This window comes from Tachypleus tridentatus, chromosome 13, assembly GCF_004210375.1.
Source record: "Tachypleus tridentatus isolate NWPU-2018 chromosome 13, ASM421037v1, whole genome shotgun sequence".
NCBI lineage: Eukaryota > Metazoa > Arthropoda > Merostomata > Xiphosura > Limulidae > Tachypleus > Tachypleus tridentatus.
This window is the reverse complement of record NC_134837.1, coordinates 82,668,216-82,682,098: the sequence shown is the minus strand read 5'-3', so window position 1 is coordinate 82,682,098 and position 13,883 is coordinate 82,668,216. Positions and strand designations below refer to the sequence as shown.

The 13,883-nt window shown below is 35.5% G+C and overlaps 1 protein-coding gene across 5 annotated transcripts in view; it reads left to right on the top strand.

The window, feature by feature from the left end:
* The first annotated feature begins 1,361 nt into the window (after nt 1-1,361).
* The window catches only part of LOC143237716 (TNF receptor-associated factor 4-like), a 44,779-nt gene continuing 32,257 nt past the window's right edge, over nt 1,362-13,883 (top strand). For 2 of the 5 annotated variants that reach the window (XR_013020205.1, XM_076477245.1), the window contains exon 1: nt 10,055-10,932. Coding sequence is in view for 3 of the 5 variants with exons in the window: in XM_076477245.1 (XP_076333360.1) it covers nt 10,883-10,932 (50 nt within the window). In the remaining 2 variants the exon portion in view is untranslated. Of the gene's footprint in view, nt 1,381-10,051; nt 10,933-13,883 lie in introns of those variants that run through there. The other 3 variants (XM_076477246.1, XM_076477247.1, XM_076477248.1) reach the window with 3 other exon arrangements.

Here is a 13,883-nt window from a genome sequence, read left to right as displayed (position 1 = left end):
TTGGACCTTTCAGTATGTAGCCTGACACGCTAAGAACTAGACCACGACCAGCTCATAACAACTTATGATGGAAAACTTTTACAATTAAACACGAACACAGAGAGGTTTTCTTGGAAGGCTGATTTACTTCAATAATTGATGGGGTGACGTATTTTCCTGTCAAATGTTATCTCGCTGTGCATAAGTTTTGAATTAAAAAACAAATCCATTGCCACACGTTTTAGAAATGTCTTCAGTTCACAGTTGGTGTAGGAGATTAAAAGTAGTTCCTATGGTACACACACAGTATTTGTCACACTATCACCTGTTTCAACAATTCGGAGAAATACCAAAACGCACACACGGGGGCATAAGGTACAATTTGCAGTAACCTACTAACGCTATTTATCGCCGTCTCTAATTTTGAACTTTTGTGAAGAGGGAAGGTGGCCAGTCAACAGCATCCTGTCATAAACACTAAAGAATTTAATACCAATTTTATAAAGCAACCACAGTTGAAAGTGCCGGTAGTATTTTATGGCCATCATACGGGTTCAGCAGTTCCAAAATTCAGGGCTGTATCACACGGCTAACCCGAGGCGTAAGTACGAAGTAGTAAACATATTTTTCAAGCTTGCAATTTGCACTGGACGAAGGTACTTCTAAAGACAGAAACATATTTCAAGTTATCAGCAACACGCACACACACAAACAAGTAACCTCTTCCACACCCGGCCCAGCATGACCAGGTGGGTTAAAGCGTTCGACTCGTAATCCAAGGATCGCGGGTTCGAATCCCCGTCGCACTAAACATGCTCGCCCTTTCAGCCGTGGAGACGTAATAATGTGACGGTCAATCCAACTATTATTTGGTAAAAGAGTATTCCAAGAGTTGGATGGTGATGAGTAGCTGCCTTTCCTCTTGTCTTACACTGCTAAATTAGGGACGGCTAGCGCAGATAGCCCTCGTGTAGCTTTGCGCGAAATTCAAAACAAACAATCTACCACTTCCACAGCTGTAAGACAGAGATTTCTGTGTGTTTTCTTTTCGTGGAGGAATGAGGCAGGAAGTAAATTGTCGCTCATGGAATACAATAATACAATATTACAAGGGTGCGGAGTAAAAACTGGATTCCAGTACTTGTATATTAAAAGGTTAGGCTACTAACATATATGCTATTTGTTTCCCTGTTCATTACGACAATGAGAAACCCTGACCAACAAAAAGAAGAAAATGAAACGTAGCGCGAAACATTGTCACGGTACTAACCCACAGACATTCCTACACGCCTCTACTTCAAGCTTTTGCAGTGTACTCAGTCCGTCATGCGGAACCGACTTGGCTCATTAGCAGATCGTACGAAAATGAACCTTGTTATCAAGCTCCTGAAATATAACAGGGTATGTGTTACGTTTCAATAATTTTATAAATATAAACATCTATCCGATATTCATAGTTTTAACGACATTTCATTGTTCCACGAGTGCAACCTTAATTAGTATTTTCTTGTTTCCATCACATTAATTAGTGTAGTTAAAGTTCATTTTTTTCAACATGTTGTTTGTGTTACGAATATAATGTAACTGTTACAGTGTACTTAATTCATTATTTTACACGGATTAATATTTTGTTTTTTCAGAGTAAAATTATATAATTTTTACTGATATGTCGTCTCAAACTAAATCTTTCAATGAAATGGATTTTCTAGCGATTCTAACTTCTCCCCACGTATGTCTTACGCGAGTGTAAAGCAAGTGATACAGAACACGTCGGTATGATTTTTGATCATACACTCATTTATATGTTCTATTTATCTGCACGTGAGCTTGTGGTAACCATTAACACTCTTGATTTGTTCATCTTTTGTATTTATGGCAAAGCTACTATGGATATCAGCCGCCAACCTAATTTTTAACTACTAATAGTTGGAGAGGCAGCCAGACAACAGCATTCTATCATCAGCCAAATACACTTACGGAATGACCATCACCCTTATAACTAACACACTGCTCAAAGTACGGGGAATATTTCGTAGTACCGCGCAGATCTGAACCTTTTGTAATTTGTTAGTAGTAACAAACATAAAAATATGTTAGTAGTAAAATATAGTAACATTATCTTTTGTTTCACACTGGTAATGATCAATTGTGATATTCTACGTAATTTTTATTTATACTTTTTCTGCTTGGATTCAAACTTGCGAACTCTTAGATATCAGACAAGTTTTTTTTTTATTATACTCAGCCAAGAGAAGAGAGAAACTAAATATATATATATATATATGTCAACTCACAAACAAACAACTTTTCATATTACAGAAACATCACAATATAAAATATGAATTTGATTTGAATTAAGGTAATTTAATGTGTAACTTATCTCCTTGCTGTTCAGCCACACTATGTTTGATCCTTTTATTCAAATCTCAACCAATCAAAATAAATGTTATTCTAACGTTTAGCTCTATAATAGGCAAGCAGGTTAGGGTTAGCTCTATCATTTCTGATTAAATTTCTGGATGTGAACACCACACATTTGACCAGTGAAATGGTATAAAACACAATTGGGTGTAGCGATTTTTCTGTGTCGAAACATTCAGATACCATGGTTAATTTGAATTGTGTAATACAAACAGGACTCTTCGTAAGAAATTCTAACAAACGCTCGACGTAATTCCAAAGAAGTCTTGAATCTTTATTTTCAAAGCAAGTTCGTTTGTTTCACTAAATTTACCTCAAAGACAACAGACGTCATTATCAATTATATTCTTTGGTTGGTTGGTTGTTTTGGAATTTCACACAAAGCTATTCGAGGGCTATTTGCGCTAGCCGTCCCTAATTTAGCAGTGTAAGACTAGAGGGAAGGCAGCTAGTCCTCACCACCCACCGCCAACTCTTGGACTACTCTTTTACCAACGAATAGTGGGATTGACCGTAACATTATAACGCCCCACGGCTGGAGGGGCGCTACGCGGGCGCGAACCCGCGACCCTCGGATTACGAGTCGCACGCCTTACGCGCTTGGCCATGTCAGGCCGATTATATTCTTAGCTATGAACTTGATATTAGTCATTACAGATTTATAGAGTAAGTTAATTTATATCAGTATTATATTTTATTTATACTTTGAATATAAATTTCGTCACATGTATCGCAACTGTGAGCAGCGACAGAGTTGAAAAGAGGGACTCAGTCATTTTTCACTTTATGATTACTCAGTTGATTTTGGAGGGATTTATGAATAACTCTAACAGAGATATTAGCAACATCAAATAACTTATTGTTACGGTGGACATAACTTGTGCATGTTGAAACCCCGAACCTTATTCCACTGAATATGTATAATTCTCAGTTGCGTCTCTCCAACATTAAGTTACGGCACCCCGCAATGGTTGAAAGTATGTGCAAAGCCATTAATCGTTGTTGATGTCAAAGTAGGAAAAATTCAGCAAACAATTACTTAATATAGAAAACGTAAAAAACAACAACAACAACACGGAATTATGTCATAACATAAATATTTAATACACGTAATGTCACTCCTAATCAACAGTTCATTATAAAAGTAATTACCGTCGATTGTTTTCATGTGAGGAATTACAAATAACAGTTCTTTCATAATTCGTTAACAAATAGCTGAACAATCTAACGATAACTGTTTATAAAACAACGGCATTTTGATATGTATATATTTAAGCTAGATATGACATTTAAAAACAATTCAATCTAGTTTTAGGTGATGATATATACATTTAGGTAATATTTTATTAATAACTATTTGTCTGTATTTAGATAATTAATTATGTATTTATGTCGCAATACTTGTCACTTAACCTTGACATTGTTTAGATCCAACACACTTTTAGCCACACGCTTTATTAAATTATCATAAGGAATCGAATGAATACCATTGTGTTAATACAATCGTAATGTTATTGTTTTAAGCTTTTGTATGTATTTATCAGACATACGCTCAGCAGATAGCCCAATGTGGTTTTGCTATTAGAAAGACACACTCAGACATACGTATAACGGTCAGGACATACCACAGAATTGAAACTGTTAACGAATTAATGATTATTACATTATCTTTAAAACATAATGTTCTATATAACGAACTATTGATGATCTGTATAAGTTATTTCAAACACTTATTCGAATTTTATTCAATCGTGCTTTTCTCATTGTTACTTAGAATAATACCGAACACTGTTAACGGGTTGTTTGAAATTGAGAAACCAGCCACCTCGGTTGAACCATGACTGCTAAAGGTACTTTACCACGATTCCTTGGATTTGACCAAATTAACCTTTGATCCCAATGCTCTATAATAATGTTCAAACACCTCTCGTATAAACCCCAATGCACTAAGATCATTGACAGTCAATGCAATATTGTCCATATGTTGAAAGAGAAGGCAAGAGTCATTATTTGTAATGGGTGTACCATCTATACGTCTATGATCTAGTAAGTTGGCGTGGAACGGTTCCATTGACAGAATGTACAACAGGGCAGACAATGAACAGTCCTGTCTTACATCTCTACCAATTGGTATTTAGGACGTGAGAAATCCATTAAATTTGACACGAATAATTATGCCAAAGTAGTATATTCTAAAACAATTTATAAAGTATCCAGTTCTTTACCAACGGGTCTGAAATCTTAACCCGCTATTAATAGTCAGCAAGGCACATTATAACAACTCAAATTACCCATCTGTCAAACAAGGCCGGTCTGGGGTATTATTTCATGGTTGTGAGATGAGCTCTTGTTGGGGACTAGTTTTTGTGTTTTTCTTTCAAATTTTGCATCTCCTGAGCTCGAGATCGAACACGTGAATTCCTGAAGTGCTTTGCTATGGAGCTAAAGGGTTAATAACTCGAACCGTCACATGGCTATGATCATTTCCTGACGTTACAGAAGAGAAGGTTACCTCCACAAACCAGTGTCGTATCAGTACTTATACTCAGGTAACTTGTACCCTCTCTTTTACAGATTCACTTCAACATTTGTATATTTTATTGTCTCCCATTTTAATAGCCATTGTTTTCCCGCATCCTTCAACGAGACCATCATGTATTCCAACCAACCGTGACGTAGTTCGTTTGGCACGTGCAGGTGAAAGATTGACTGGTGTCATACATAACCCATTGAATTAAAATGATTCAATGTACAGAACTCAACATTTTTATAAATTTTACTAATGTAAACTGTATGTTTTGTATGTTAAAAGTGGTACCGTTGATTTAAAAAAAATCATTTTTACATGTACAGTCCGTGTTCTTCCTGTGAGGTGAATACTTTCATTCAAAACTGTGTTCTATTATAAATAAACGGTTGCTACATTTACCATAGTTATTTTTTTATTGTTTGAATTTTGAATACCAGAAGTTTGAACTTTTTATGGATTTTTGTTTATGGCATCATTCAATAGATGGTGCGCGAGTTTGGTTACATACATAGATATTGACATACAAGCTGAGTCCTTTATAGTAAAAAGGGGAGGTCCCTGTTGATATAATATATGAAAATAATAGCAACTGATTTCATTGTATAAATATGACGTCACAATTTGCCAGGGAGCGAGCACCCATTGATTTTTTTTTAAGTGACTTCAGTGTGTGTGTATAAAGGTAGACGCTATTATGTTTAGGACTTGTGTGTCGCTTTTCTGTGGGATAAATAAATTCATTTGAGTAAAATGACTTACTCTTTGAGATTTTCTTCCGTAAACGTTATGTGGTTTTTACATGACCAGGGATAAACTGTACTGTTTTGTCTTTAGTCTTAGTCATTACAATAAGATTTTGAAACTGAAGATAAAGTCAGTTTTTTTTTTGCTCTCTGGTGTTTGATAGAATGGTTCGCGACAATTTTTCTGCCACATTTGTTGCTTTCTACCTGAACAACATTTTATATGACATACTGACTTCCAGGTCAGAGACAACCTGGGTTCAAACGTAGTCACCCGATACATGTGCTGTGCTCTAAATAATGGGATTAACTGTAATATTTATGTAGCACCCAAACTTGGAAGCACAGATGTATTCAGGTGTATTACAATCCTAACAACGAAATTTTCGCAGTTAAGAACGCTAGCCACTGGGCTAAAATACTGATATAATTTTATTTCTTAGTTTTTTATCTGATCCCTGTTTTACATTTATTTTGAATATTTACTTTCGTAAGTTGCCCATGGTAGTATATACTATATTAAGGGTTAGTTACCCATGGTAACTAATTCCACAGGCCCTCCACTATAGAGAGATATCCGCTTCCTTTAAGCAGAATAGCAGTGAAAAATTCACTATATCTGTATAAGGTGATTTTTCAAATATAGAGTTGAATGGATTGTTGTGATTTCAATTTATTTGACCATCTTCTTGTCTTTTTTCCCTTCCTTTAAAAGCTGTTGATTTTGAGGTGTAGCAAGAAACTTGTAAGATTTTGCCACCTTTAAATGTTTGTTACTTTATTATAATGGATGATGGCATTTTGGGTCGGAAGATTCTCTTTTGTAACCATAGTTTTAACTTTTGGATGAAAGTGTAGGTCCAGATTAGTTTGAGATCCGTTTTAAGATAGTAAAAATGATCTGCTGCACAAATTATCATGCTTTCATGGAGAACACTGAAGGCTTATTTCTTCCTTTGGCTCTAAGCTGTTAACAATTTAGCTGTTCTAAAATAATTCTTCTAAAAGTACTTTTATATATTTCATCGTTCATATGTTTATTTTGGCAGCACTAAGCAGATTCAATGTTCAAGAATTCACCTTGAATGTATTTTGTTTTCCTTTTGCGCTTAAAAATGTTTAAAAATTGAGTTTTAGTTTATGAGTAAAACTACTTCGTTATTATATCTATTTTTATGTCATACTCACATACAGAAATTGAGTACATTATATTGAAATGATTTAGAAGCCTCATCACGTCGTAATAGTCCATATCAGTTATTACAGTGTCACCACGTCTGGTCATACACTATCTGACAATCATGTATCTTGACAAAAATCCCTGTGTTGTAGTTTCAGTCGCAATAGGCTTCATCGTACGAGCGTTATGTTCAAAGCACACGATTCCTTTCTGCATGCGATTCATAATTCATATAGCGTGCGAGGATGATGGTTCCTTAATGCCCTTTTCAATAGTCCATTGCAAATACGCACTGTGTTACCGCAATTATTTTTGTTTGTCTTCATTTGGAATAACACAAATATCCCTTTCATTTCCCAACTGCTTGAGGCATGCGACGTTAAACAAATATGCCGGGAAAGCAATATCTTTACAATACTCAGGCCACTTTTCCAGAAGGAGATCATTTTTGGATTATGCTGTGCATTGTTACATGGTGGTTTTTGACAATGTACTATGTAGTTGTGAATTATCATTGTTAGAAGATGTTACACTGTGGTTATTATGGCTGAGGAACAAGTTGTCGTAGGTCCCGTTATGGAGTCCTTCAATAAGTCAGCGGTACATTTAGGAACATACAACACTAAAATTTGGGGTTTGGTTCCACATTGTGGACAGAGTACAGATAATTTATTGTGTAGCTTTGCGCTAGAAAGCATAAAGCACAAGAACAATATCCCTCTTTGGATGATCCAGGTACCACAAGTTGATCTGAAACCGATCTGAACACATCTTTATGACCTGATGCATGAATATTTTCTGTCGGAAAGAGCTGTTCTAAAAGTGATCAATACTAGGTGACGTTACAGTGGCTACTAAACGCGATTCAATGTCAAAATGTGCTTGTGAACCATTCCCATCCCTCGTGACGTAGCTGCCTGTAGGTGCCACGTGATTACTTATTCACATATTCAAAATAATTTTAATATAAAGTATTCAATCCTCTTCATATTAAGTTAGAGAGAAATGAAATGATGCCGAATAAAAGAAAAATAACACAATTCGTTTATTACCTCCGAGACAGTAACTAGTGTGTTACCTTTTACCGAGCCTTAAAAAGAGAACACATCCATACAGGACGAAATAAAGCAGTATCTCTAATGGATGTGCAGGATTATATCTATATTAAATTTCAAAATCTAAAAACGAAATAGAAATGTATTTAAGCATAAATGAAAATTTAGGAAAATGGAGAATGATCTTAACTGCATTTTCTTTGTAATATCCACCAATCACGAATAACGTACAGCTTCACACTTGGAAATCCCTCAATCATGCCCCCCAGTGGGTATGCAATAATGTTTCGGATTTACAAAGCTAAAATTCAGGTTCGATTCGTTGTGGTGGACAGAGCGCAGATAACTCATTGTGTGGCTTTGCGCTACAGCAAAATACAAACCCTCGATCTCACCTCGAGTGCCTGTAGTAATGTTTAAATAAGATTACAGCATAGGAAAATTACTAAACTATAAGAAACAACACAAAATCTCGAGTAGTTTGAAATCGCCTTGACCTTATTTAACACCCAGTTGTCCACCCAGGGTATATCATTATTCATGTTAGTTTAAAAAAACAACATTATTACAATTTCTATCACTAGAGGGCTTCGCCGAGAAGTTTTAATTTTTCACATTCAATTTGTATTTTATAGAAAAACACAAATTTTTCCCACTATTAACTTCTTCTCTGTCTCGCTCTTTAACGACAGACGTGGTGTCAAGGGCAGGCCAATTTCCGGTGATGGCACGTGTGGAGCACATCCGGTGAGGCATCGAACCTTGACATTTGTGCTAGAAGGTATGGATCAGAACTAGTTAGCCGTGTTTCAGACAGCCACGAAACAAAGTTTACACTCATTTCATTTACAATACAACATCTACTTAAAACAAACAAAAAGTGTTGTGTGATAGAAAGCTTTTTTTATGTTAGCTCCGAGGGCGTAATGTTATTTAATATACAGAGACTACAATCATTATTTTAGTATTAATTTAAATATGTTGTTTTTCAGTCGTAAATAGAAATAAAATAAATTATCATTCTAGCAGCGAAAAGAATAATTTTTTCTCAAATTATGTTGCGAAAATGGGTTTAATAGGCTCCGCTATTTCTAACGAAAACCTAGGGGGCTTTATTTCTATTAATCAAAATTCAATGCAGAATTTGACGTTTTTCATAACTGTACAATTATTTTCTGTTTTAACTCATCAATGAGGCTGCGACACATAATTAGAGATGGAGAATTATGAGGAAAACCTTTACATTTTATTTAAACATTTACCAACATGACAGCTAACTTTGGTAAAACAAAATATAAGCTCATGATGACGAGAAACCCACTTAAAGTAAAAATTGTTTACTAAAGACGTCTGGTATGGATATTAAAACATTAATTAAAATAAAGTACAGAATGACGTTTAATTAAATTTAATTAAATTTTTCATACCCATATCAGCCGTTTTCAGAATACATTGTTATTTCAAGTGGGTTTCTCGTCATCATGAATTACTTCACTACAGTGATTATTCTAGATGTGTGAGTCTATAGTGTTTCATTGTATCCTGTGTTGCCTGAACTTACATTAATTGTTAACCTGAAGATGACCTAAGAAGGCCGAAACTTTGTTCTGTACTTTATTATAATTGAAGTTTTAATACATACACCATCCGTCTTTAGAATATATAAAATATAAGCGTTTTATTCACTTTCAGGGGAAAATTACCCATTAAAATTTTACAAAACGTGTCAGCGCCATAATGTATGAAACATACTGTAAGTGGTCGTTGACTGCTGTTTCGTTTAGTGATTTTAGTGGTTTTAGTACATTATAATGTTAGCTATTATGAAAAGCTGATTACCATTTGTCACGATGTTATTCGTACTAATAGGTAGTTTACACTAGAATTTTGTTATTTAGAATTATTTTAAACATGATACCTCGGTCATTAACGTAAGTTCACGTGCAGAAACACAAATATTAAGTTTAGTCAGTAAATCAGATGTTTGACTACCTGTTAAAGAACATTTTGCTACGATATTGAGAAAGACCCACGTTCTTGTGGTAGTTCTCACAAGTAATGGTGGTGATGGTTAATGGTGTTTGTGCCGCCTTTTGATCCAGATCGTACGTTGCCAGTGCACGAAGCGTGAGTGGGAAGGCTGCACGTGATCGTGTGGGACAGAAACAATGGAAGGAAGCTCGGACTAGCGATTCCTTTTATTTTTGTTCAACGAGTACTCAAGTAACCAGCTGTAAACACGTAGTACTGACTATAAGACAGGCACAACCTTCAAGGAACTGTAGTATTGCAGTTTGTCGTCCATGGTTAGTTATCCTTTTGTGTATTGTGCAACGACCGTTTAGTAGAAACATTAAGCTTTGACAATGAAATATACGAAAATTCTGGTTTTTAATTAAAGAGCGAGGGAGTAACTAGCATTTGGTTTGAAAAACTCGTGTTTAACCATTTTAGATGGATTTGAAGGTTTGTACAATGGTATGGAAGAGTTATAAGTATTATTTCAGTTTTAATTATTGAAGTTTGGCGGATGTTTCTCGTTGAGATAGCGTTCAAGAATTTCCAACTGGAAGATTAATACTTGTCTCTACATATGGAGAATTTCGGCTTATGTGTTTTGTTTGATGTTGATCTGGTCTTCGTGAGAATGATGATGTGTTAAGATCTCTCAGCCTCCGGCTACTAATGTCAACAGACTGGGATAGGTCGTTTTCATTGTGTGTCAACATGCTGACTTAACAAGATTAAAACGTATTAGAAGATGCACAGTCACTGATATTGCATTATATGATCATGTGATTTCACAATTCTTACAGAAACTGCTGTATCGAAGTGAGACACACACATCCGTGGTTTCTACATGTCGTGTACTTTGTAGTACCAGTTGACCAGTTGAAACTGACCATTGTACAAGGACTGCTGCTGTAGACTGGTCCAAATTCTTTGCTGGTGGCCACTTTGACAGGCCAGAATCATGTGGTGTATAGGAACGGTCAAAAAAGGCGAAAGAGACAGAAATTCGAAGTAAGTGAAACACCTTGAAGTGTTACATAACTTAGCTATCATGTTTGATCTGTTTTCCTCCGAACAGTCTGTACATTAAAAAACTAATTTTTATAAGTTATAATGCTAGTTGTCATTTAGTCTGAAATTGCTGTAAATCTAGTTTTCTGCCTTTTCTCTCCTCGTTGTGTCAATATTTATCCTTTCCCACTGATGTCGGTGTTTAAGCTTTAGTTTGAAATTTATTTCTCGAGAAATAATGAGGAGTAATTCTAGTTGAAACAAAATTGTAGTACAAATTTTACAAACATGTTCTTGTCTAATGTTTATTGGTCACTAATTTAAGAACGGTAAGTGTAGGGTAATCAGACTAATCACAGGACATAGAAGTATGCCATGTTCAGGGTTCTTAAACAGCAAATCCTAAAATAACGAATACAGTTTGATGCTCGCAAGTCGAAGGTTAGTACTTTATCTAGTGGGTTCTCTAATATGGCTGCTTAAACAAAACATCTATAAACATTCATTGCGCATCATTCAAATTTTGATAAAAACACAAGAAAATAGTATATGTTTTACAAATTTGAATCTTATATCTAATGTAGAATAAACTTATTCCTATATATACATTATAAGATTATTTCTATGTATATATTATAAACTTATTCCAATATATACATTATAAACATATTCCTATATACATATTATAAACTATGGATTGTGGATTAAAATGTGTAATGCATTAATATTATTATTTTTTGCATTAGAATTATGTATAAGGTAAATGCAAAAATCTCGAGGTCCTCTTGCATTCATCGAAAACCAAACCAAAATTATGCTTAGTAAACTCATATTCACGTTGAACTTTAGTCCATTGACTCTTACATTCACATCGAACGATAGACCAGAATCACATATATCTATTGACTCTTATATTCATGTTGAATATTAAACCAAAATCACACATCATATCCACTGACTCCTAACTTTACGTCAGGTTTTATACTGAAAATCACATATCATATCCATTAACTTTTACATTCACATCGAGTATTAAAACAAAATCATACTAAATATCTCGCACAGACATCTCGAGCATCAGACGAATGCAACGTGCTACATCTGACAGTTGATAATATTACATGTATTAATTAGTTTTACTGGTGTAATATCAACCTAATTATAGATAAGCGATCTCTAAACCTTGAGTTGTTATAGTATATATTAATTCGTTACTACTTGATATTTCAAGCGACAGTTCAGAGAAGAAGTTCTTGATGGATGTAAGTTTACTAACTTTTTAAAACGAGTGTATATTGTATATCCTAATATCTCAAAAACAAACTAATGATACCATTTATCTCGAATGCATCCACATAAGAGGAAAATTATTCATTCTTTGAAATTCCTAAAATTTAATATTGGTATCAACATCGATCAATCAGTACTTGTATGCGCTAAATGTTCAATCTGATAAAAAACATATTAAGAACAAAAATGTTCCTTTTTATGAGGGAATTTTACGAAACAAAACGGTACTTCCTTAATCGGCTGATTGAAAGAAATATTTCGAAGATGGGAGCATGAATACACAAAGAGAGGAACGTGCTTGAGTATATATTTGTTTTTGTTCGGTTTATGTACATGTACACTGCCGGCCAAAATCTTAAGGCCAATGAACGTAAAGCAAAATATGCATTTTGCGTTGTTATACTCAACCACTTATTTGAGTTGAGCTTTGAAAGATGAAAATAACAAAAGGAAAATAAAAACTTTTTTAGCATTTAATAGAGAAAATGTAAACTCTATGAAATTAGCCTAAACACTAGCTGGTCAAAAGTTTAAGACCATACCAAAAAGAAGTCCCAAACAGGGTAGAAAATGCTCAACAAGAGGTTTCAGTAGTGAGTTGCACGGCCGTCATTGCGAATAACTGCAAACATTCGCTTTGGCATGGTCGATATAAGCGTTTTCAGAAGGCTGGCTGGAATGTTATTCCAAGTGGTAACGATGGCTTCACGAAGATAATGCACTGTTTGGAAATGACGTCCATTACTATAGACTTCCCTTGTCATCCACCCCAAACATTTTCAGTGGAGTTCAGTTCGGGCGAACACGCTGGTTGGTCCAAAAGAATCATGTTATTCTCCATGAAAAAGTCCTTTGTCCTGTGGGCATTGTGGATTGCAGCTTTGTCCTGCTGAAAGATCCAATCATTTCCACACAAGCGAGGGCCTTCAGTCAATAAGGATGCTCTCTTAAACACGCCAATGTAGCCAGCCGCTGTTTGACGCCCCTGTATAAGTTGAAGCTCCATTGTACCATGGAAGGAGAAAGCACCCCAGATTATGATGGAACCTCCTTCACTGTGTCGTGTAGTAAATGTCTCCGGTGAGATATCCTTATCGTGCCAGTAACGTTGGAAGCTATCTGGACTATCCAGGTTAATTTTTTTTCTCATCAGAGAACAAAACCTTTGTCCACTTTTCTACGTTCCATGTTTGGTGCTTCTCAGTAAAGTTTAACCGAGCTGTTTCGTGGTGTGGAAGGAGGTGTGGCCTTTGAAAACGTTTACGGTTTTTAAAGCCTTTTCTCGTAGATGCCGTCTTATTGTTCTTGAGCTGCATTCTGCGTCCGTAAGGCCCTTAATCTGGTTCGACAATCGGCTGGTGTTTTACCAGACGACCCGTCGCATCCTCCTGCTCAACGCTGGCAAAATTTTCTTGGGCCGACCACTAGAAATTTTCGTTCCGTGTCCCTCAGGGTCTTTTAAGAAATTTGCAACAGCAGTTTTACTTCACCCAGTCTCACCAACGATGGCACGTTGAAAGAGACCTTGCTTTTGCAGCTCGACAATTCTGCCACGTTCAAACTCTGTCAACTTCTAAGCCTTTGCCTTATTTTTACCCAATGTAACACAGGAGATGTCAGTGGGAAATGTTGATAACACTAATGCTTTAACACAAATGTCT